The following is a 25,909-nucleotide window of genomic DNA, read 5'->3' on the forward strand; positions in this document are numbered from 1 at the left end:
AGATAGCTTAGGCAAACGTTGAACTCAATGGAGTTTATTATAAAAACTAGTACTTACAGGATGTTAGTGACATTGTAACGAAATATTTGAGAGATGATTCAGATCATGATTATGAGTTGATATCAAGTAGAATTTTGCATCGTAAAAGCATGGAACTGAAAATAATTAAAACACTAAAATTCTACCGGAAATTCCATTTGATATCAACTCAGAATCATGATCTGAATCATCTCTCAAATATTTCGTTACAATGTCACTAACATCCTGTATATCTCTATTACATACACCAACACCTGTATGTCACCTAAATTGTATTGGGCTGGTTTTCCCTTCGTGGCTTGGATGGTCAGACAGGCAGTCGCTTATAAAACCAGACCTGTCAAATCTTTAGGTAAGCGGACTCTGTGAAAAACGGGATAACGTTAGGGAGATCTTCTGGTGAGAAGTGGGTGTGCTATTCGAAATGATGTAGCTGGTGAGCTACATTTAAGTCCCATATTAACCTCCCTACCTGATTACTACCAGTAGTAACTACTCGTGTAACGTTTTGTTGCCGTGTAAGCCTTAGTGTAGTTTAAGAACGAGTTCCTAGGTACAATACAAATGTACTTCAAAAACTCCGTCACCAGTAATAGTACTTCTTGAACTATGCAATGTTCGATGCATTTGTTTTGTATGGATTCATCTCCATAGCGTACGTGGGTAAATGCTTGCAAAATAATTGGAGTTAAACATAGTTGGCGTGGAGCGGGTGTACATACAGGGTGTTAGTGACATCGTAACGAAGACTTTGAGGGATGATTCAGACCATGATTCTGAGTTGATATCAAGTGGAATTTTCCGTCGCAAAAGTATGGAACAGAAAATAGTTAAAAGAAAAACACAAAAAATTTCATGTATTTTCCGACAGGAAATTTCACTTGATATGAACTCATCATGGTCTGAACCATCCCGCTCAGTATTCGTTACGGTGTGACTAACACCCATACGTTACTTGTATGGCTACCTGTATGTGCTTGTACGGGGCGCAAGTGACATAGTAACGAATACTGAGAGGGATGTGAGTTAATATCAAGTGGAATATTCCATCGCAGAAAAGTGTAGAATTGAAAATAATTTAAATAAAACTAAAAAACCATTAATTTTGCGACGGAAAATTCCACTTGATATTAACTCAGAATCATGGTCTGAATCATCCCCCTCAGTATTCGTTACGATGTCACTCACACCCTGTATAATACAACTCTGCGAACTCTACCCTTTCGGGGATACAGGCGTGATGCTACGTTGTTAACTGAAGTTACTCTATTTGCTTTATAATTTCAGAGGGTGAGGGAGTAAAGATTATTCATCAATTTCCTTTTCTACCCTTCTATTATCGCAAATTGGATTGGATTGAAATCTAATAATCTTGCTTAAACCCAAAATATTGCTTTTCAATATTTTTGTAATAAATCCATTAATTTATTTATTTAAAAACTGATATGTTTCTTTAACTATGTAAGTGTATAACATTCCGTTAATTAGTAAATATAGGTAGGTACTCCATGTTTTTCCAAATGAACACCTTTACTAGATTCTTTACCTTTGCAGTTTTGCTCATCTTCATTAGTTGGTAAATTCTCAAATCAGTCCTTTTAGTAGAAAAAGTCATTTGTAGAATATAATAATAATATTCTTTATTTCAGACACTGGGTCCATAGTGCAGAAAAATAAATATTGTTACATAAAGTCTCGACGGTTATCGAAAAGACTGGACTGGAAAAGAGCTCGCACAGAACCGAGATACTTGGAAAGATATGGGGGAGGCCTTTGCCCAGCAGTGGGATCACACAGGCTAATAATAATAACATAAAGTTATTTCCTAATTGGGATATAGTCGCGAGCTAGTGTTGTGATGTGTAAGTATTACGTTGTCAATACAATAATACCTAAATATAGTCCATAAATCGTGCGGTGAAAAAGGATATGGCATTGTATCTCCAACCACATCAGCTCGGTTTTGGCACTCAGTTGGGATGTGAGGCGGCTATTCACGCGACACGCACATTCGCAATGGACCCAGCCAATGAAAGTTGCGTTATTGTTAAGCTGAATGTGCGAAACGCATTCAATACCATAGAAAGAGACGTACTTTTGGGCGAAGTGCGCGAGCAGATTCCTTCCCTATATCCTTTTCTTTTTCAAGTTTACCAATCTCCTACTAATCTGTTTTATGATGGATCTCTTATTCTTTCCCAGGTGAGAGCCCAGCAGGGGGACCCGCTTGGGCCGCTCGCTTTCAGTCTAGCAATCCACAAAGTTATTTCGGAGTTAGAGTCACCGCTAAATATATGGTACTTGGATGACGGCACTGTAGGAGGAAATCCCGAAGTAGTGGAGCGGGACCTTAGTAAACTCTTGCCGCGGTTTGCGGAGGTGGGGCTGGAAGTGAGCGCGTCCAAATGTGAGTTTTTCCCCTGTGGTCCAAATTCCCGTTCTTCTTTCTCCCTTTTATCTACTTTACTTCCTGGGCTCAAAGAGATGTCTCCCAACGATTTTTGCTTGTTGGGTTCGCCCATCTTTCCAAATGCTATACCTGATGCCATCGAGAACAGAAGGCAGCTGCTCTTACTCGCTCGCGATCGTCTTAGGAATGTCTCGGCCCATGTTGCTTTGGTTCTGTTGCGGGTGTGTTTTGCAGTTCCTAAGATAGTTTATTTGCTGCGAACGACGCCGACGTGGCTGTGTAGTCAAGAAGTCTCCACGTTTGATGCCTCTTTGAAGGACACTGTAGAGACAGTTCTAAATGTATCATTGAATGCAAAGCAGTGGAGCCAGGCGGCTTTGCCGATCCGGCATGGAGGGATAGGCGTGCGCTGCGCGCGAGATGTGGGTATACCAGCCTACCTGGCGTCGACGCATGGGGTTGCGGACCTTGTTACTGATATTTTATCATTTTATGGTGGCAGGGTGAACATCCCCTTTGCGGAAGACGCTTTGTCGGTTTGGACGACTTCCAATCCGTCTGTGCCTGTTCCGGCTCATCCATGCAGGCAGAGAGCTTGGGATGATGTCGGAGCTCGGCATGTTTTGCAGGAGCTGGTAAGTGACTGTGTGGGGGAGGATGCAGCCAGGTTAAAGGCAGTTTCACAGCCGGAGGCCGGTGCATGGCTTCATGCACTACCATCTCCGCACATGGGAACTTTTCTCGATAGCGACTCGGTTCGTGTGGCGGTTGCTCTTCGCCTGGGCTGCAATGTGTGCGAAAAACATCAATGCATTTGCGGTTCCCTGGTGGAGGCCAACGGCCATCATGCTCTGAGTTGCTGTCGATGTGCTGGAAGATTTCCACGGCATCATGCGTTAAACGAAATCGTCCGCCGGGCCCTTGTCTCAGCAAATATTCCGTGTGCGCTGGAACCTCCGGGTCTTAGCCGTTCAGACGGAAAAAGACCAGACGGTATGACCCTGGTGCCGTGGGAGAAGGGCAGATGTCTCCTGTGGGATGCGACGTGTGTTAACACTGTGTGTGCATCTTGGTCGCACGGTCGCTTCGGCTGGCGCCGCGGCTGAGTTCGCTGCTCGTAGGAAGCGGGAAAAATATAGGGAGTTAGAAGGTCGCTACATTTTTATCCCGCTTGCTGTTGAGACGGCGGGTTGTTGGGGTAGCGATGCTAAAAAATTTATAGCGGAAATCGGACGTCGTTTAAGAGAGAGTGGAGATGACCCCCGTGCAGGATTGTTCTTGGCGCAAAGGTTGTCCATTGCTATACAGCGAGGAAATGCGGCTAGTGTAATGGGCACCTTCGCGCCCGGATTAGTCAGGGGCGGGCTTTTTGACGAGTGCAGTAAATAGCATTATTTTTGTCCATAAATAGACTATTAGTCATTTGTAGAATTATTCCTTCGTCGACTAAACGATTTGTATCAATACATAAAGCACGTTAAACATTGCCGCATTCTCAAGAGTAATTATCAAAGGGTAGTCTCCATGTTAGGTACTGTATCGCTAATGGCTTCAGTTTTTTTTGTACCGGGCTGGTTTCCCCGACATAATAACATAGTACTAACGGACTCATTACTTGACCACAAAGAAATGTACCCGAAGGCAATGCCTAAGTACATACATTACTTTTGGGACGGCAACATGTTAATCTCTGATTTCCGTGTCTTTTTTGTCTGAGTAGGTATATTAATTGTTAACAGCCGTTACGGTGTTTATCGCAGTTTAATTAATAGGTACGCTTTCGGGTAACAAATATATTTTCGAATGTATTTGTTACCCTAAAGCTATCTAAAGCTAATAATCCCTACGGATTATTTTTATTTGTTCGCGTTAATTTGCTATCTTACCTGAAAGCAAGTTATGATTTAGCCTAAGGTTGAATATGCTTACCTACTAGTACGTATATACCCAATCAGGATTACATTTCAATATATCGTTTATTCTTCTCTTATCGTGTAGGTTGTGAGGTGGATATCAGCAAACAGCCTGATTAGTACCTGCTGCTCGTCGTCCATCAATCGCCGGCCTATCACTCGCCAAAAGCTTTTAGTTGATGATATGGCAAATAATGTTCACTCGAATATTACACGTTGGCGGGACTCGAGTAGAAAATACCGTGAACTTGTTTGAAGTAAGATTGAAATCTGTAGTCGATGTTATTTCAGACTGATTATGACGCGGATGGTATTATTATTAATTTAAGATTTATGAAATAATCTGATGATAGTTTAGTTAAGCCGTTGGGCCCTGGCTATGAATCGTAAAACACGCCTCTACCAACCCGCAATGGAGCAGCGTAGTGGATTATGCTCCATACCCCTTCGGTTGATTGAAGGAAGACGTGTGCTGGCAGTGGGACGTAAGTATACAGGGTGAAAATACCACTTGATATTAACTCAGAATCATGGTCTGAATCATCCCTCAAAGTTTTCGTTACGATGTTACTAACCTGTATTATTTGGAAGTTATGATCGTGAATCGACCCCGGAACTTATATATCGTTTTGGTAACTCAAGAGCTTGGTCCCTACCTTAGACTTAGATAGAGGTCGTCGCCACTTTATCTAAACAACGGAGCTAAAATGGTATACACGCTCTCTATTGAAAAGTAAACTTCGTCGCTATGGCTGCTGGAAATTGAAACTGTTAAGTTTCTTGTGTTTATGTGTGAAAATGACTTTTAAGACTTATGAGAGTGAGTACGTTAGGTAGATACGCATCGAAAAATAAGTTTTTTCTTGTCTTTCTCGTTTGCTTTTTTTGTTTTTTTTTTTTTTTGACGTGACTTATTGTAGATTTGCCGCAGATGGCATTAATTACTTGGTCTGACAAATGGGGAGCGCTGAAGGCTCTCACCCGGTACAACGTTTAAGACAACAGGCCTGAGGGTGCCCAGTTGGGCGCGAACCTCGGCTCAGGGCGTCGTCTCATTTGACTCTGGTTTGCAAATACCTACGTTGCTAATCAAAAAGAAAGGTGTAGTATTTAATAAAAAAAATGAGCACGAATTCACTACATACCATAACATAATACATGTTTTTTTTATGTCTACGTACTTACATATCGAGGGTTGAAAGGCAAATGGGTTTAAGCGACATTTTGGGCGAAATTGACTTATATATATATTCGGAATCAGCGATTTTTTCCGCGTCGACTGATCTTGGTTTCAGATCAATCGAAGCTACTTTTTGGCGCTTCAACCAATTAGCACTTTGGGTACATTTTTAATAACCCGTGTTTTAACCGACAAAAAAATGCACAAAATTCTGGGCGGGTGGCATATCAGTCGTATTCCGGGATATGAGTCGGTCACATAAGCTGTTATGTCTTTTCATTTTCATGATTCGATGTCTGTTAAAGCGTTTTCCCTGACAGTGTTTTGTTATAGATAAGTCGGTTAAATCATTTGTCCTTAGACGAAACGAAAATAGATTTGGCGCTTAAATCTTTTTGCTTTAATCCAGATTTTATAAATATTGTCGCTTCAACCGTTTTGCCTTCGACAGTTTAAAAGTAAAATTGGCACTTGAACTGTTTTGCCTTTACCGAAAATATTCATTGAATTTGACTTCAGCTATTTATGCTACATTTTTTTAAATTTTTTGTCGTATAAAACAACTATCATTTTCTTTTGAAAGGACTTAAAACGTTTTTCCAAAACAAAAAAGAAATAATGTTAACATTTCAGTCATCGCAATTTTGTATGAAACTTTGTGCCCGCATCACTTCAACATATCAAAATAAGTATGGGCAGGTCCTGGTTGGGCGGTTCACACAGCTAAAAATTACGATTGGGAAGACCGGGAGTGTGCGTGTCATCATGTCACCCAGCCGTATCCGTTGATGGTGACTTCTATTTGTGTCTATCCCAAGTCGTTGTTGTGGTAGATTTTGACGTGGCTAGCGGAACCGAACTTCGAATTGAAGATCTGGTCACATGGCATACAATCAAGCTGGCCAGCCGAGTTTACCGTGTAATTGTAGGAAGGTTTCCGTTGAGTTTTCCGTATTTGGCGTCTTGGACTAAGATTTTCGAGGACTATATCACGCGCTATTCCAGGTTCAGACACACTCATCCCAACTATCAGTTGGCATGTTGAAAGCCACATGGTTGCGCTTGAGTACGTCTTTGTACCGCAGGTATTGTCCACCTTGTTTACAGTTCCTTCTAGACACCTCGAAATAGAAAACCTTTCTGTCATCCATTCGCATGACGTGACCGCACCATCGTAGGTGATGTTTTATGATGAGAGCTTCTATTCCGAATATGCCAGAACGACATAATACTTCTGTTATTGGAAAACCATCTTGCCGCTTTATGCGAAGGATGGACCTTAGACATTTAAAGTGTTACGTATCAAGTACGCCGCTGAGACTTTGTACACTAATATTTTAAGTTTTCCAAAGGCTGCCACCGCACCTGTTATCCAGGCTGGCAACTCCGATGACTTTGGAGTCATTTCATATTTGAGAACCCAAATATTTTAATTTTGAAACTTCCTCCAGCTCAGCGCCCTTTAAAGCAACATTGGAAGAAGCTACATCCCCGGAGCATCCTCTGGATGGTTATTTTAAAAGGGTTTTGCACAAAACTATAAATATTATGGCGTGTGACTTAATTGAATCGGCCATTCTTCGGCAAGTTTGGTTAACTGACGCATAGATGTGAGACGTGAGAGATCAAAAATGTTCTTATTCATTTTAGCCTTAATTTCAATTAAGCTATAAATAAAAATTCCACAGAGTATCCCACTTATGCGTGATACAGAAGCGATATATAAAGAAAATAGAACTAGGAACTAGGAACCATGGCTCCATGTGTTATGACATAGCCTTGTTTCGCGCCGTAGGTAACGACGAATAGCTCTGAAAAGTTACTTCTAAATCAAACTGTCGTCATCATGTCGTCATGATATTGTCGTATCAGGATAAGTCATAACTTTTCAGGACAATCTGTTTTCTTTAAAGCAATCCACAAGCCGCGTGAAGCCTCACGCAGCACATAACAACGGCCGATGTTGTTCAAGCCTTTTGGTCTGAATCGGTTTAATAACAAAACCGTACCCCCATATCTCTGTCCGGACAAAATCATCATTGGGTTTCCGGAAGTACCTTTTCTGCATCACGGGATAGAATAACGTTAAGGCTAAAATTTAATATCGATCGCCATCGACTCGCAAAGAGGAAGAAGGCTAAAATCATTCCAGCAGCTGACTCCCATATCTTCAGGATGAGTTTGTAGAACCAGTTATTAATGTGTAGGCATATTATACAGTTCAGATGGTATTTTTGATGTGTTGGTATTCGTCATCCTTCTTAGCGCAGTAAGAAGTTCTTCAAAGGTCGGGGGTGTCGCTAGATCTTAAGCGAAACCCCCGACCTTGTTGTAACAAACTCGACCGATATGTTGTAACAAACAAGTCAGTGGTATTACTATTGGGATTTAAGACATCGTTAAAATGTGTCCAAAGCGCTGCTAATAAGTCTTTCTGATCAGTGAGGCGTTGGGTCTTTTCCTTGTTGGATTGAAACTCTCTCTAAGTTTGTGGCCGAAAACAGTCTTGAAGCTGTCGAAAATCTACCGGAACTGGATTGATAGGAATCAGCATAGAGCTGAATTTCACAAGCTTATTGCACCTGGCATTTGTTTTTGAGACATATGGTGACAGAAAAGCCCGCCTGTAGTTCCCCACGAGCTGATTTTCACGTTAGAACCATCACACCAATCTTAGTTTTGCGGTCTGTTTTACCAACCAATAACTCGGTAGAGCAGAGCACAGCTATAAAAATGCTCGCCAAAGGAACACCATCTATTTATTATTATTATCATCTATATTATCTCATCGACAGATGTGTCTGCTGCGATGTCCGACGTATCTCGGCTTTAAAAGCATGATCGAGTTCTGTTATTGTTTGTCAACTTCGACGGTATCTTATGGCCAGCTCGAAGTGGAGGTCTTAGGCGCAAATGTAACAGAAATTTTGATCAAACAAGTCGCTGATCTATCCACCCCTGGCCGCCTCTTAATATGAGAGCAATCAGTACTTCACTGCAGTCTGTCCTAGTACCGTGTACGATCTAGTAGGAGTCAGTGCTTGGAACTTGCATCCAGCCGTAGTCTTAAATTTTTCAGTAAATCGGAAACAGGTTGTGATAGTGAGATTAAACTCAGCACAGAGTATAAGCATATTAAGACTTTTTCAAAGCTATTTGTTTCTTTTATTGCCCGCATTCAGTTGGTGACAGTCATCTGTCATCCGCCATCATACGCGGTTTACCATATACTTAAAAAGTCGAATTAAGCATGTGTAACAATCTTTATGGTTATATTCTAGATCCTGTTTCTTAATGAAATCGATTTACTCATTATATCCGCCGTGATTTTTCCTAATATTTTAAGGTACAAATATCTGTAAATGCCTTGCCCGACTAAAATCTCTCCCAGGAAAAACGGCTTAAGGACCGACTTTATTTCCGATCTTACTAATATTTGGATTTCATACAATTAAAATTAGTAGCGGATGGTCACTTAAGATATTTTCCTTCCCTGTCATATAACCTTTTATGGAGGTTAAGCTGATTTGCCTCTAGTCTTCTTTTTTTAAGAAGTCGTTTAACTCATTTAGCTTTAGTCAAACTAATAAGTGAGAGGTCTCTTAAAGCATTTTGCTTTTAGCCAATATTTGGCTCTAGTGGATATCAACCGTTTTTCCTTCAACTGTAATTTAGTTCAATTGAGGCATTTTGTATTAAGCGACTTCTAAAATCTATAACAGTAGTATGTTATTGGGCATTCTAGACCATCGAAGTGAAGGGATTCGCGAAAATGTTCTTGGGCATTCTAGACCATCTTCGTTCAGTCGGATCGCTCGAGCGCCAACGCGCTATCGCGCGCGCTCTCGCGGATCCCTTCACTTCGATGGTCTAGAATGCCCAAGAACATTTTCGCGAATCCCTTCACTTCGATGGTCTAGAAATACCCAATAACATCGAGTGTGGTTCTTAATATTACGATCAATCGGTTAGCAACTACAACACTCACCAGTATAGCACGAGTCGATTTCATATCACATTTTTTTGAGTCTAGATTTTTGTCCTGGCTTTCTAGTCGTTTTTATCGTTAAAACACAAAACTTCACTTCGTTCGCTTGCGTTCACTCCGTTCCGTGTGGGGTTTTAACAATAAACTCGTCTAGAATGTTCAATTCACAAATTGAAAGTAGGTATATTCACACAACAATAAACTGTTTTAAAATAATTATCTAATCGACAACGTAAAACAGTATTACCACCGTTTGTGGTTGTCACAATTTCGAATTAGAATGCTCATAACCTACGGGACAGCATATCACATCAATATTTAAGTTTAAATAACATTGCGTCAAGAAATACATTTCATTGCTGTAAAAGCTATAACACGCAATAGACAAATTGTCATCGCTTTATACTTATAATGAAATTTGTGAAACAGAAACATGCTTTGAAACTACCTGAAATCTGTCCTATATCGAGCTCTGACACTCGACGTCATGGAAAACTATTGCCGAATACAATAAGGTGCATTATTTGTGGGCCATCTAATTGCGGCAAAACTAATTTAATGATTGGACTTTTATTGCATAAAAATGGTCTTCGTTATAGAAATTTATATGTATATTCCAAGTCTCTTTGTCAACCAAAGTATGAATATTTAGAAAATGTGTTAAAAATGGTACCGGGTGTATCATTTTATAAATTTCATGAAAAAGATGAAGTTCTAAGCCCGCAGGAGGCTCGTTCGAATTCTATAATTATATTCGACGACGTCGCCTGTGAAAATCAAAACAACATGCGGGATTATTTTGCTATGGGGAGACATAGAAATATAGATAGCTTTTATTTAAATCAGACCTATACTAAGATTCCTAAACAACTTGTTAGAGATAATTCAAATTTGATAGTATTATTTAAACAGGACGATATCAATCTAAAACATGTATACGATGAACATGTAGGCACAGACATGTCGTGGGCACAATTTAGAGAAATGTGTTCAAAGGTATGGAGTAACAACTATAATTATGTAGTTATAAATAAAGATTGTGGAAAAAATGAAGGGGGGTACAGGAAGATGTTTGATACATTTATAGTTTTTGACTAAACTGAAAATTCTGTTGTCTATCTCAAGTATGATAGCGTTCTCAACTTTGTCATCGTCAACCATATATATTTATAAATAGTATCACTTTAACCTCATTTACCTATTCGTCTCTACGCTGTACAAAGCAAAACACGTATTAAGCTATCTCTATAATGGAACAATCGTTAAAAAGACAGATAGTTAATGCTGCAGAGGCAGTGAAAAAGAAGGTTCGTAAGATGAGAGATATCCAGTCGGATAATGAAAAAGCACTGGAAACCGTTTTTAAGCCTATAGTTAATCCACTTAATCAAATTTTAAATAATTCCATGAATAACATAAAATCTAGTGGAGATGACTCTTTTGCTAATGTACAGTTGGATAAAACATTAATGCACAAAAATGCTTCTTCAAATGTAGAGGAACAATCTGATAACACCACCGAAGAAGATTCAGGGGATGAAAGTATTACAACTGATAATAATATAGATGAATCTTTCAAATCTATTGAATCTCATGGAAGTCCTCATAAAAATATATCGTCATGGTCTCTTTCTCCGGAAGTGTTTGAAGACGTTCCATTTGGTGCAAGATATGAACGTGGGAAACTTATGCTTGGCTCAGCCCGGTTGGTTATTGATGATAAGCAAATGTCAATAAATGGATGTATATATCAAATTACACCAGGTCTAAAAGAGTTACTATTCAAAAAAGTTCCTGATTTAAGCCTAATATCTGAAAACGATAAATCATATTATAAACAAATGTTAATAGACACAAACGCTCATCGACGAGATTATGATCCAAGAAAACCTATAAAAAGCAATAAAGGAAGGAAATATTTACAAATCATAAAACCAATGTTCAAATTAGCTCGTTCTATATCAGCAAACAGTACAGATGAGAGTGTTGCTAAAGGAGAAGGCTTACCAGTATTAAAAAAAATAAATAAAAATGTTGATTACATTTATTGGGATGATCCTAACGAATTAGTTGAGCGATTAAAATTATTAGTAGCTTCGCGAGAAGCTGGCAACACAGGATTGGATAATGAAATGATTTCCATAATAGAAGAATTGACAGAACGGGGAATTATCACCCAAAATAAAATATTAAGTGACAAAATATACCATTTTAGCAAGAATAAATAAATAGAGAAACACATGATTATTGTTTTAATTATAAACCAACCTTTCCTTAATTCAGACTATTAAAATGAATATTGATAAATTCGGCCACCACGTACATAAAAGGATGCGTTTATCCGACGTATTAAATTTTAGCGAAGAATCAGTACTTAAAGTAGAACACGGAGAAATCAATTTACATTTGAATAGAATGAGAGGTGTGAAGACTCCAACAGAATCCGATGATGTAGTGAATAAAGAATATGTTGATAAAATTACAACTAAATCTTACACAAAGACAGATGTAGACTTACTGATAAGTGCTTGTAGAAGCAGCATTCTAAAAGACGTTGATTCAAAGTTAAAAACTTTAAAAGCAGAGTTACCAGACGTTTTTGATCAGTATTTGAGGAAAAAATATAGCGAAAAGGTGAAACAACAAAATGATTAAAGAACAAGTTGTAAATGAAATTCACAGACCGGCACGAAGAAATTTTATTCGCCGTTCTGTAATATTAAAAGGAATTGATGATCTATGGCAAGCTGATTTAATTGATTTAAAACATTTAAAGAATTATAATAGGGGTCATAATTACATATTAGTTGTTATAGACTGTTTTTCAAAGTACACGTGGGTAATACCGCTTAAAACGAAGAATAAGGAAGAGGTGACTCGTGCTTTTGAGACAATAGTCAAGCATTCTTATCGAAAGCCTATCAACTTGCAAACTGACCAAGGAACAGAATTTTATAACACCATTTTTCAAAATTTAATGAAATCTTTATCTGTTAACCATTATTCAACATACTCTACTAAAAAAGCTTCTATTGTGGAAAGAGTTATAAGGACATTGAAAACCAAACTATACAAACTTTTCAGTCTTAATGGCAATTACAAGTGGGTAGGAATACCGTTAAATAAAATCGTGTGTACCTACAACAATACTAAACACCGTACTACACAGTTCAAACCAATCGACATCAATTATGAAAATGAACCAATCATAAAAAATAATATAATGAAAATCGGAAAAAATAAATTAGAAAAAAATGGTCATAAATTTAAAGTTGGTGACTACGTTCGTATAAGCAAATATAAAAGTAGTTTTAGCAAAGGATATACACCTAACTGGTCTACAGAGATATTTCGTATTAAAAAATGTGTAAATACGAAGCCAGTCACTTATCAAATTGAAGATCAAAAAAGTAACGAAATATTGGGAGGCTTTTATGAACACGAATTACAAAAAACTGCTTATCCTGATGTATATTTGATTGAAAAAGTTATTAAGAAAAGAGGAAATCAACTATATGTGAAATGGTTAGGTTTATCACAGGAAGAGAATAGTTGGGTTAACAAAAAAGAGATTGTTCAATAAATAGAACAGTTATCTCTATCTATTTTCATTATGTTTGTACCCATGCAAGGAGGAGGACTAATAAATAGTTTAATAAATAATTTACCGTTTGAGTTACACCTACCAGGTTACAACTATTGCGGACCCGGGACTAGGTTAAAAGAACGATTATTGCGAGGTGATATAGGTGTTAATGAACTTGACGAAGCCTGCAAACGCCACGACATAGCATACTCGAATTATAGTGATTTACATAATCGTCATCAAGCAGATTTACAACTTTTAAATATGGCTAAAGCACGACTCAAAGCAAAAAACGCTGGGAAGGGTGAAAAACTCGCATCATGGCTGGTCAGTAAAGTTATGAAAACAAAATTAAAAACGGGATCTGGTATCACAAGTTTTAAAGGTTTAGTTTCTCGAATAAAGTCACACATCAAGAAACTGAAACCTAAAGATAATAAGTCAGTGGTAAAATATGCATATTTAGCTGCAAAAAAAATCTTTAAAAATCATAAACATAAAATTCGTTTACCACGTGTTATACCTATACCGAAAACAGGAGGAATTTTACCATTAATTCCAATATTTGCTGGCTTATCAGCCTTAGGCGCTTTAGCAGGCGGTGCAGCTGGTGTTGCTAAAACTGTAAATGACTATAAAACCGCTCAACAGAACTTGCGTGAAACAGAACGTCATAATAAGGTGATGGAATCGGTTGCAATCGGTAAAGGTTTATACATGAAACCTTACAAGAAAGGAAACGGATTATTCATAAAATGTACCAAATCTTGATGAAAGAGCTACCTAATCGAGCATTAACAAATATTGATATTATGAAGTATGCCAAAAATATTCCTTATTTTCGTGCTGTTTATATGAAAGATAGGTTGCCTAAAATGCCAAAAAAAATTGAATGTGGAATTATTAATTTAGACAATTCAGAAAATGAAGGAACTCACTGGGTTGCTTATGTAAAAATAAATAAATATTGTGAATATTTCAATAGCTATGGGGATCTTAAGCCTCCACTAGAACTAATAAAGTATTTAAAGAAATGTAACATATATTATAATTACAATAGATATCAGAATTTCAATAGTGTAAATTGTGGTCATTTGTGTTTGGCATATTTAGTTGACTTTTGGAATAAATATATATAACATGGAACATTGTTTTATTTTATGTTAATAGTAAAATGTCCTTCACACTGTCAATTACTGGTAACTCATCAGCTTTATCGACTTATTATTCACCTGCAATACAGCTAGACGGTGAATATGAGTGCGCTTTGTTGTATTTATCTACATTTAATTCGATTCCTAATATCGATAAAAGAAACAACCGATTTATATATGGTGATAATGAATTAATTGAAATACCTGAAGGAGCATACGAGCTACAAGACATAAATGATTACTTGAAGGAGAAAATAAAAGCATCTGCCTTTAATCTGCAGTGTAATAATAATACTCTACAAACCTCAATTTTTTGTACAAAAGATATACATTTTGATAAAGAAAATTCGATTGGTAAGTTGCTAGGATTTGGAGCACACGTTCTAAAAGCAAATATAATGCACACCTCTAAACACCCAGTCGACATTCTGTCAACAACGGTGGTAAGAGTTGAATGTGATTTAGTAAGCGGATCATATATTAATGGAGAACCTAGTCACATTATACATGAATTTGCTCTTAATGTGCCTCCTGGATACAGAATAGTAGAAGTTCCTAAAAACATTATTTATTTCCCCGTCAACCAAAAAAGTATCAGCTGCATACATATAAAATTATTAGATACTTCCAACAATCCTATCAACTTACGTGGTGAAGAAGTACAGCTGTATTTACATCTCAAGAAAAAATGATCGACTATAATAAATACACTACACAACAAACTAAAAACATCAGTCATCGCCGAACTATCTGCAAAGATACAGCCAAGAAGAAGGCAAAGTTAACTAAAGAAAACAAGGACTTTTTAAAAGCAATTGGGTTGTTAAAATGAATATTTTAGACATTTCTTCAAAGCCTGCTTACGACAACACAATAGATGGTGTCGAATACCATTCCTACAAACCATATATAACAAGTTTCAACAGGAATGATGAAATTCGAATACCTATAAACCAGCAAGATTTATGTATTTTACCATCAGCAAGCACTTTGTATTTGGAAGGGGTTGTAAACGTCCTGAAGCCTGGCACACCAGAACCGATATCGGCATCAAGTATTGAATTTACAAACAATGCTTTACTGTACTTATTCCAAGATATTAGGTATGAACTCAATGGAGTAGAGATCGATAGAGTTAAAAACGCGGGAATTACAACTACAATTAAAGCTTTACTATCTATGAATCAAAGCGATTCACGTGTGTCTAAAGTATGGGGCTGGGATATTAATGGTACTAAAAATGTAAACAATGGACGTTTTTCAGTTTCCATTCCTCTTACTCATATTCTTGGCTTCGCGGAAGATTATAAAAAAGTAATTATTAACTGTAAACATGAACTAATTCTGTTGCGAAGTAATACGAATCTCAACGCAGTGAAACTTAATACGGGTGAATACGTTGAAAATGTTCACATTGATAAAATAGTATGGCGTGTCCCTCATGTAAAAGTTTCTGATATAGAAAGGATTAATTTATTGAAACTCTTGGAAAAAGATCGTGGAATTCAATTAGTATTTAGGAATTGGGATTTGTACGAATATCCTTTACTTCCACAGACTACAAAGCATACCTGGTCTATAAAAACGTCTTCTCAAATTGAAAAACCAAGATATGTAATTATAGGATTGCAAACGAAAAGAAAAAATAATGCAAATGCAGATATGTCTAGATTTGACCACTGTTACTTGCGTGACGCTAAAGTCTACCTCAATTCTACTTACTTTCCGTACGAAAATATAAATGTTGATTTTGCCGGTTATAAAATTGCTTTATTATATGAACAATATGTGAGATTCCAACAGTCTTATTACGGACGGCGAGCAGATCCTTTGCTAAGTGCTAAAGAGTTTAAAGAGATAGCTCCTCTCTTCGTCATTGACTGCTCACGCCAAGTCGACAATCTAAAAACAGGATCCGTGGACGTTCGGGTTGAGATAGAAAGTGACGAAATTATACCTGACGGAACATCTGCTTATTGCCTCATATTAAACGATAGTATCATTGAATACAAGCCTTTGAGTAATATAGTAAAAAAACTATCATGAACGACATTGTGATCGTCGATCTTTTGGGGTTTAAAGTTAAGAACGATTTTATTGTGAAGGAATTGGCTATAGCATATGCTGAATATACAGTAATGTTTTTAGTTAAACCCCCTAATCCTTTTAATTATTTAACAAAACAAGAAAAAAAACAAGTACGATGGCTAGAGGCAAATCATGGGATTTACTGGAGTGAAGGTTTCATTGACTACCGTGAATTTAAACGTATAATTGTACCATATTTGAATAACAGAAAAATAATTACTAAGGGCTTAGAAAAAGTGAAATGGATTAATGAATTGTGTCCTACGTGCACGGTAATAGATATTGGTTCTAAAGGATGTCCTAATTTTATGAAACTGTGTGATATCTATGATAAAAATAATTCTATGACATGTGTAAATCATTCAAAAAAGTGTGCTATAAAAAGTGTGGTATGTGTAAAAAAATGGTATTTCGAAAATAATATGTACTTATTTGATTTATTTAAATAAAAAGTAAAATATTGATTTATGATTTTGTTTCATTTAACGGTTTTCTAGTAAAACAACGAAATTTGAAAAACACATTTTATTTATTAAGTTCATAAAACTGTTTAAAGTACAATAGATAAAAAAATATATTTTGAAATAACAGTTACCATATTAACTATTTCTACTATATACATTAAATGTTTCCATAGCTTGTAGTACTCTGACATTAGTCAGAGACTTTATTTGCGATGGAATTTACTGTGTTGTGAATACACGAAAATGCGATTCCAACATATTTATGAAATAATCGCATGTTACATATAAATACAAGTACTGTAATTACACAATGTCTTTGAAATATTGTTAATTAATTTTTCAGTCTGTCCCAATATATCATCATAACTATCTTTTACCATATATTGGGCTTTCACTAAAACATCACTTTTTTCTTGATTTTCACTTGTATTTGAAGCACCTAAATCCACTATGCTGATTTTAATTAACTTGGTGGCTTTCTCCGCGTTCCGATTTTGCACAAATGAAGATGACTGCTTCCATTTTCCGCATTTAACTTTAGATTTAATTATCTTCCTCTTCTTCTTCTTATCACTTTTCCGCTTTTGACTCTTGTTATCATGAGGCGCCGTCGATTTTGTGGTAGTCGCTTGAACAGGATACCTTTCATCGAAGTCAGCAAGCGGATCTTGCGCGTAAGGGTAGAATAAATCATCTTCGTTAACGTTTGTTAAATTATTCGACATGTTCTGAAACAATAAAACGTATCACATTAATTTATGTATAAAATAAAATACAAACATTTGATTTTATTTATAAAATAAACCACAGTACTTACCAAAGTACTTAGCAGGCACCGCTTTTAGTGCTACACCTTCGAAATTATGATGATGATTTTTAACCGTCAACGGTGTCTACGTCTTTCTCCACGAGTAACTGAAAATACAATGACAGATTAGACTATACCCCTCAACACATATAAAATAAAGTAATAGGTAGTTTATGCACACAATAACACAATAAACGAATATTACCTGTTCATACTTATTTAAGCTACAAGTTTCAACTTGTTCACCCAGCTCCTTTGACATCAGGTAACATGAGTACAGCGCGGATGCCAGCACTCGATCTTCTTTATCATGCGCGCCGTATATACTTCTCACAAGAGTTTTTTCTTTGATCTTATCTCCATCTCGGCGAAGACGATGAATTTGTATTGATACTGTAAATTTTGGGACTTCATCCCCCACTATAGCGAGAAAACTCATTTTCGGCATGGACGCGGACATTTTCGAAGGTGTTGCACTAACGAGAAGCGAAATAGAAATGAAATAAATTATGATGCAACGTCGCGGTCGCCGCGTTGCCCCGCACATATGCGCCTTCTCATGTTACCGCACGTGCACACTCAAAATCGCTTAGGTTTTCATTGTCGCGTTGTATTTCACGTTAACAAGTTTAAACATGAAAAATGGAGACTAGCGATTATAATTAAAGGAAGTATTTATCTAAGTACTTATTTCATCACACTAATGTTATAAATGCGAAACCCCTAAAGAGCTGAACGGATGAAATTTGGTAGCTAGATATATCACATAGCTACCGCATTAACGCAAAGGCTACTTTTTATCCTATAAATTTTGAATCTACGGTGATTAATTTCAATGATTGTGCAAGACAATATAGTATACTTAGGTATCCAACATGTCGGTACTCGTTGAAACAGTAAGACCTTCGCCACACTTGGCGGAAATTCCGACGCCGAACTTCCGTTGCGGTAAATAACCTGCCTGTGTGTGCCTGCTATTTGTAATTTTTATACAAATATTTGTATCGGCGTTCCGTTGCGGAAGATCCACGACTTAATTTCCATCAAGTGTGACGAAGGTCTAAGTTACCTGTCTGGTGATTTGGTAGGTATGAATAAATGAAACTATTATGTATATCATATTCTTATTTATTTTCTCCACTGCTGCTAACTTTTTATATAACAATCGTCATCATCTTATATTATATTTTTATGTTTATAGGTACCTACTTACAACATAAAGTATACTAACCTAAGTATTTACAAACAAAGAGTTCTAAGGATGATTCTTTCAGGGGTAATTGTTACATAGGTATTTTTACTTTTCTCTCTTAAAAACGAGCTTGCAATCTTCGAATAGATTATGAATCTGCTACATAAACGACTACAATTCCTCCCACTGCGAAGAACAATTGACCTTGAAAGAATCACCTTAAGCAGTACAGCCAAAAATTGATTTATGACCCCAAGCAAGGGTAGTCACTTTATCAGATTCTAACAATCGCTTATCATCGTTGCTAGAAAGAGCTATTTTATTTACTTTTTGAGTGAAAATTTCATGTTTAATTGATTTAAATAGAACATTTTTTTTGTAAACAACATCACCATTGTATAACACATGTTTATAGTCTGATACGCTCAAACCATTAATTACATTTTTTTTGGTACCCTTCGCCTTTTTTATTGTTTTGTTTAAGGTTTTAATACAGTAAAGCTTTGACCTTAATCCTACAAACTCTCTAATTATTTGTCCACCCATTTCGTCCTTGAATAAACCAGGAATCTTTTTATTAACAATAGGTAAACCAAATTCATTTTTTGGGTTGTAATTGCTTGTGTCAAAATATTTTAAGAAGTTAGTCTTCAAATCTTGGTAAATGTCATCTGTATGCACATTATATACGAAGCTATCAGTATCGGTATAGCACAACTTAATGCGGTTTCCATAAAATGGTTTTATTTTTGAGTAATGGAAATCGTACATATGACTTTTTGAGAGTTCAAGTACAGCAAAACCAATATAAATTGGTTTGTCAAGCACAATCTGTGAATGTTTCATCTGTATAGCTACCAAATTCTCAGAGAATATTGAAGCACTATGGAAATTGGGACTTGCTATTAAGGTCTCTGCGCCAGTACATTTTTTAGTTAGATTATTTTTGTCTGACCACTTATTAACCAATCGTACATCTACTCGTTGTTCTGTGTTCTCCAAAGTTTTTCCAAATATGCTGTTGTTTAATAATTTAAAAAAATCTTGTTCAAAAGTAGACTGTGCTTTCTGGCGAAGTTGGGTGTTGAGATCTATGTATTTTTTTAAAAAGTTACTTTGATTAAATGTTATAGCTCTATGAATCTTTTTCAACACCAAGCCATGTTCTAAGCATTTTTTTAGATGTACGTAATGAATAACATAATTGTATTTATCATACAAATTAGGTATTAATTTTTTCGATTTTCCTCTGGGTGAAATAATTTTTTCAGGACAAAATGGAAAATCATTATGTTCATCATGTAAATGTGAAGGGTACGATAAGTCCACCTCAAGAATAAAACCATTTTCAGAGTCATCCATAATATTTAAAATATTCGACTCTAAAGTTTTTAATTCAGAATCGTTCACAAATCTGAAGTTTGAATGTGGTAATGTTTGGCACATACTGTATCCATATAAATTGTTACAGTCAAAGTAAACAATATATGAACTTGGGTGAGATGGATCAAATGTTTCCAGATATTTATGATTTGCTTTAACATGTCGTTTAGAACACATGCAAACGCCACCGCGTATACCTTGCTGTATCATACGGTAAATTTCTAAATCAGTTACAAGTTCTAAACGAACGCCTGTTTTAAGGAGCATTGCATCAAATGATAGACTCGGAGCCGTAAGATAGAATGCAGGATCGAGTTGGTAATATTGTTTACATGTAAGTCGGAAATTTTCATAGATATCTGTCAACAAAAGTACATCTGTTATCAAGTACAAATCAGTATATTCACCCATATTGGTTAATGAAAATTTTAACCACACTGATTGAGCGTGCTCATAATCCTCATCTGAGATCGGTTCATTGGTAAGAGAATTGTAAAAACAGTCTTTGGGAGGCAAACACTTTTCTTTATATCGTTCCCAGTTACACATATAATCGTAAGGGTATACGCCCTTTCGAGTAAGCAAATTAAAGTGTTTTTCATCGGGATAGTAAGATTTTAAGTATCTAAATTCATCGTTTTTTAAAGTCGGGGTTAGTTTTTCTAAGCTAGTTCCCAAAAACTTAAAGGAATCTACAAATCGTATCTGAAAGCTATCGGTATCGGATATAGACACAAATTTCGTGAAAGAAATATAATTTTCTTTGGTTTTAGGTATGACCTTGATGGGTCCAGGAACTTTAGCAAGCTCCTTAATAAAAAGATGACAGTCATAACCTGAAAGATTATGAAAGAAAACAGGTAAGAATTTGGGCACTTGAAAGTTCAAATTACATTGACTGTGAGCCGCACCGCGGTATTTACCAGTTATGTGACAATGGTCTCTAACTTTATCCATAACCAATAAACGCTCGCATATGTGACAAGTTTCGGCATTTTCAAAGTTTAACGCATCACTTTCTGTAAAAACCATAGGTACACTATTACTTAATACTGCGCTTATCCTTTTTGCATCGTTGCAAATTGAATCAACAAATTTGTCAACACAATCTTGTCCTCGGTACGATGTAATGTGATTATATCGTTCATCTACAGTACAAACAAGATGATAAGCAAAAGCTACGGGCACGTGCTGCTGATGAGTCATTGTGCTTGACTTGATAGGATCATTTTCACAAGTCTCGTAGGGTACGAGCATTGACTCAAAATCTGCATAAACAACAAAAGGAACATTTTGTTTTCTGTTATAATTTTTGAACTCTATAAATGACCCTTTTGGGGGTAATTTAGTAGCTACACCTCCACAACTATGAGAACTTAACTGATCGGTCGAGTTGAAAAATAACAAACAATGTTCGCAAAAATACAACTTACCATGATGTTTAGAAATTTGACTTCTAACTAGTCGCGGTAAATCCTTGATTAAACAGTAATGTGACATATTACCTTCCTGTAGGTACAGTAGATGAATTACTTTTTTATTTAATGGTTCAGATTTGTAAAGAGGGCCGATAACTGTATTATTATCTTTTAAACCGTAAACAAAAATACATATTTGAGGGTTGTTAATTTCAAATTTAGCTATGTCTGAAAAAGTAACTGGAAACGATATATCCTCTACATTTAAAACGTCTTTGAAATTAGGATATGACGATACTCTATCAGGATGAGATTTAACTGGGTATAAAGCAGCTGTAACTGACCACAAAAAGCAAAAACTGTCTTCGTTTTTTATGTTTACACACGCTTTTCTGGCTTTGATTGGTGCAGGCAAATCAATGTGACCTGACCCTCTTAATGGTTGATATTTATTAATATTCAATTCTAAATGGGAATTATGTAAGAAGGTCCAACCACTATCACGTTCTTGAAATTCACATTTTTTTCTCATCAAACTAATTTTCACTTTGTTCATTAAACTATCAAAGTCATAATTTTTATAGAGAGTATAATTTTTAGTTCCAAAAGACTTTATTTCCTGAGAATCATTTTTTACTAAAAGAAAAACAGCAAAATGTTCAAAATTGAGTTTTATACAGTCATTTTCCTTGAGAGACAAATCAATTAATGTTTTGATTTTATTTTTTATATCATCAAGAAACCGATCTAAAGAATTATGACCATCCAAATCTGGTGATAATATTCTGTATGAAGCTATTCGGTTGCGAAATGCGGACTCAATTAATTCAATCCCGTCGCTAAAAGGAGAAATATTTTTATTTTTATGGTTAGTGCTTCGTAAATGCCCCATCCAATGAACACGATCTACAGAGACTTTACAAACTGTACAAAACACCATTTTTGATAAGTATACTTTAAATATACAAAGAAAATGCCTAGCCTTTCATACGCTAACGACATAAAATTGCAATATACACAATGAATGTATGATTTACAATTATAATTTCATAGGTATTTGGTTGAAAATTCAGTGGAAAAAAACTACTAAGTATCTTAAAGTGAAGTTATATCAATGAACAGCAGCAGTGAGAGAAAAGGTTGTAATAAGTACCTGAGTAGTAGCTGTACTTATTACTATTCGCTTATGAAGACGGGCTCACAATCTTCAAATAAATTATGAATCCGCTGCATAAACGATTGCATTTTCTCCCACTGCGGAGTCCCCCGATCTAACTTTACTTTAAGAGTAACTTCAGCCTCTTTCCACCGCTGATCTGGTTTAGAGGCAACAGCTTTCTCGGTGTTATACACCCGGAACTCTATATAGTACTCGCCAGACTGGTTGACGAGCTCCCGGCGCACTCGACCGTTGGGGACGCGGCTGGTCAAATAAGTCTGCAGCACTGCAGACTTCGACGTCCCCGAAGTTGCTCCCGTCTCAAACCCGAAGAGTCCTCCAGGGCCAGTACTGGAAACCGAAAAATACGAATAAGTAATAATTTATATAGGTTTAAAGGAACAAAGGAATAGCTGCACAAACGTCTCCGTCACCTTATTTTGAACTATGTTCATCATAATGATATTGTTCGTAATGTGTATAATGAATTATGGAGTGTAATAAAGATATCTACACAATTATTGAACCAGCTGTCCGCCCCGGCGTCGCACGGGTGCTCGGGTGAACAAAATACATAGGTATACGAGTAGCCTATGTTCATCAGAAATAATGTAAGATTCTAATGGTGAAAGAATTTTTCAAATCGATCCAGTAAGTTTCGGAGTCCATTCCATCCAAATATACAATTTGACAATCAAATCTTTCCTATTTATAAAATTAATAATGTAGACAAAATATGTAGAAAATTAGGTTTTGTTACATACCTCGATGAATACGTTGCGGTCGCGCCTGCCTCGTCGTTGGCGCTCGAACGCGACTTCTTTTTAGAACTGTAACAATAATGTTTATATTGAAACGATGCAAGTGTTACCGCCGTGCGCTACGATTTCCAATTAGAACGCTCATTATACCCATTACATTATTTTTATATTACTTTTGTTACTATTAATCAAGATACATAACATAACATATAATTATGCATGTATGTCAAAAGGGTAGAGATAGGGGATATGTAAGTTGTATTTGCAAATAGCGTAAAATTATCTCGAATAAAATAAAAGTAAAGTGATAGATATTAAAGTACCTATTTAATGTTCCACTGATGGGCACGACTGTCTCACTATTAACTTCTCTCAAAAGCACACAAGATTAAAGATAATCATATTATTAATCTTACCTAGTAGGCGTTGGGGTCGACTCCGCCGGCTTCCTCTTGCTCGCAGGCTTCTTTTTCAACACTTTTAGCGCAGACGTAGGCGCCAGCGGCAGTTGGGAGTCCGAACCGGATGAATATTCGTAGTTAGACCTGAAAATTAAGAAATCGGTTAGGTACATGGTATTTAAAATGTTGTGTAAATTTATTATGTAAAAAACTCCAACATAATACATAAACTAAAAGTAAATGTAAATACTTACTAACATTTTAACAAACTTTCTTGAAGAAAAGCACTGAAGATGAAAATAACACGGATGAGGATACCACAATTGTGGACAATTGGGAATCGATCAAAGGAATGAGTAAAGTTTAATGATTTTTCCTATTTTATAGAAAAACAATACAAATCCGTGCAAAACTGAATTATGCAAAATAAAACCTTAAATGCAAGACAATAACGGATTATGCATTGCATATTTCAAATTTTTGCATTTTGGACGCGTAGTCATCGCTAAAATGCTTAGTTGCTATTCTCACGAACAAACGAGTTAGTCGCAACACTTTGTAAAATGATACACCGCATATTCATATTAATTAGGTATTTATTACACAGACGTAAACTTACACCTATTTCCGATGACGCAGTACGACGATGGCTCAGTGGTTAAGAGTTTGATGTTCAATGTAGGTATATGTTACAAGTTCGATTCTCTACATACATTTTTTCTGACTAAATTATGTACATTGAATATAAACGATAATCTTACGAAGAGGAATATCATGAATATACCTGCATACTGGTTGTGATGATTATATAATCACGATCTAGTTGTACATTAGGTAGGTACCTAAGTTGTAATGAACAAGGAGTGCAACGTTTCAATACTGATATTTTAAATAATATTAACCTTATTTCAACCTGCTTTGAATCGAACAATAAGTCGAACGTTATAATCACCATCATCATTACAGTTGAACAAAAACATAACAATATTTGAGTAAACGCAAAGCATTGATTCTGCATGATGAATCAAAAGTGAAAACTTGTTCACCTTCTTCATAATGTATTGTAGGTAAACCTGTACCCTGCAATAAAAATAATTTATCAAGCGAAGTCAGTAACTGAAACTAGTTGTTTATTAAAAAGTTTCCCACGAGTCAGAGGATACCTGATTGATATAATATATGGTATAGTATAGCCCACATTCCTCAATGCATACGAGGCACAATCTGTGTAATGTGTAATGTAATTCAGTATAGATTTTTGCCTTGACCGGGCATGACAAGTGAGCTAGAGAGTGATTTTGATTCTTTTATAAATAGTTAAATTAATTGATCACACTATTAGGAAAAAGCTTCCGCTATGGGAATTATATCATGTAAGTCAAATTCATTATGTTATTACAATTTGCTGTCCTTGAATCTAATTACGACTCACGCCAATTTGGACAGAATTTCTGACACCCATGTGGTAATTTTTGGGTCACACATTGTATCGTCACTTTTATGTCTAATTCTAGAGATCGTTGAGCCAATCTGGCATTGAATGACAGAATCGAAGCTGTTCTTGAATTTAATGACGACTCGCGCCAATCTGGATAGAATTTCTAACACCCATGTGGTAATTTTTGGGTCACACATTGTATCGTCATTTTTATGTCTAATTCTAGAGATCGTTGAGCCAATATGGCATTGAATGACAGGACCGAAGCGGTTCTTGAATTTAATGACGACTCGCGCCAATCTGGATAGAATTTCTAACACCCATGTGGTAATTTTTGGGTCACACATTGTATCGTCACTTTTATGTCTAATTCTAGAGATCGTTGAGCCAATCTGGTATTGAATGACAGGTTCGAAGCTGATCTTGAATTCAATGACGACTCGCGCCAATCTGGATAGAATTTCTGACATCCTTGTGGTAATTTTTGGGTCACACATTGTATCGTCACTTTATATCATAATTCTAGA

The 25,909-nt window shown here is 36.2% G+C and overlaps 2 protein-coding genes across 2 annotated transcripts; both read right to left on the reverse strand.

The window, feature by feature from the left end:
- Window positions 1-17,639: 17,639 nt before the first annotated feature.
- Window positions 17,640-22,057, reverse strand: LOC126371206 (uncharacterized). Its single transcript, XM_050016460.1, has 2 exons — window positions 17,836-22,057; window positions 17,640-17,737 (listed from the first exon to the last, which is right to left on the reverse strand). Exon 1 carries the CDS (start codon window positions 21,703-21,705, stop codon window positions 19,042-19,044), a length of 2,664 nt encoding a protein of 887 aa, XP_049872417.1. The 5' UTR covers window positions 21,706-22,057; the 3' UTR covers window positions 17,640-17,737; window positions 17,836-19,041.
- A 552-nt stretch (window positions 22,058-22,609) lies between these two features.
- LOC126371344 (uncharacterized) lies at window positions 22,610-24,665 on the reverse strand. Its single transcript, XM_050016651.1, has 3 exons — window positions 23,960-24,665; window positions 23,547-23,612; window positions 22,610-23,133 (listed from the first exon to the last, which is right to left on the reverse strand). Exons 1-3 carry the CDS (start codon window positions 24,169-24,171, stop codon window positions 22,800-22,802), a joined length of 612 nt encoding a protein of 203 aa, XP_049872608.1. The 5' UTR covers window positions 24,172-24,665; the 3' UTR covers window positions 22,610-22,799.
- Between the last annotated feature and the right edge of the window lie 1,244 nt (window positions 24,666-25,909).

Source organism: Pectinophora gossypiella, chromosome 12, assembly GCF_024362695.1.
Source record: "Pectinophora gossypiella chromosome 12, ilPecGoss1.1, whole genome shotgun sequence".
NCBI classification, from domain to species: domain Eukaryota; kingdom Metazoa; phylum Arthropoda; class Insecta; order Lepidoptera; family Gelechiidae; genus Pectinophora; species Pectinophora gossypiella.

What these genes read in the sequence shown, in the direction of transcription:
- LOC126371206 (XM_050016460.1), bottom strand. Translation starts at nt 21,705, where the DNA reads ATGTCACATTACTGTTTAATCAAGGATTTACCGCGACTAGTTAGAAGT.
- LOC126371344 (XM_050016651.1), bottom strand. Translation starts at nt 24,171, where the DNA reads ATGTATTATGTTGGAGTTTTTTACATAATAAATTTACACAACATTTTA. An exon ending in TCGACCCCAACGCCTACTAG is followed by an intron (nt 23,613 to 23,959) that starts GTAAGATTAATA and finishes TTATTGTTACAG; the next exon opens with TTCTAAAAAGAAGTCGCGTT. An exon ending in ACCGCAACGTATTCATCGAG is followed by an intron (nt 23,134 to 23,546) that starts GTATGTAACAAA and finishes TTCGGTTTCCAG; the next exon opens with TACTGGCCCTGGAGGACTCT.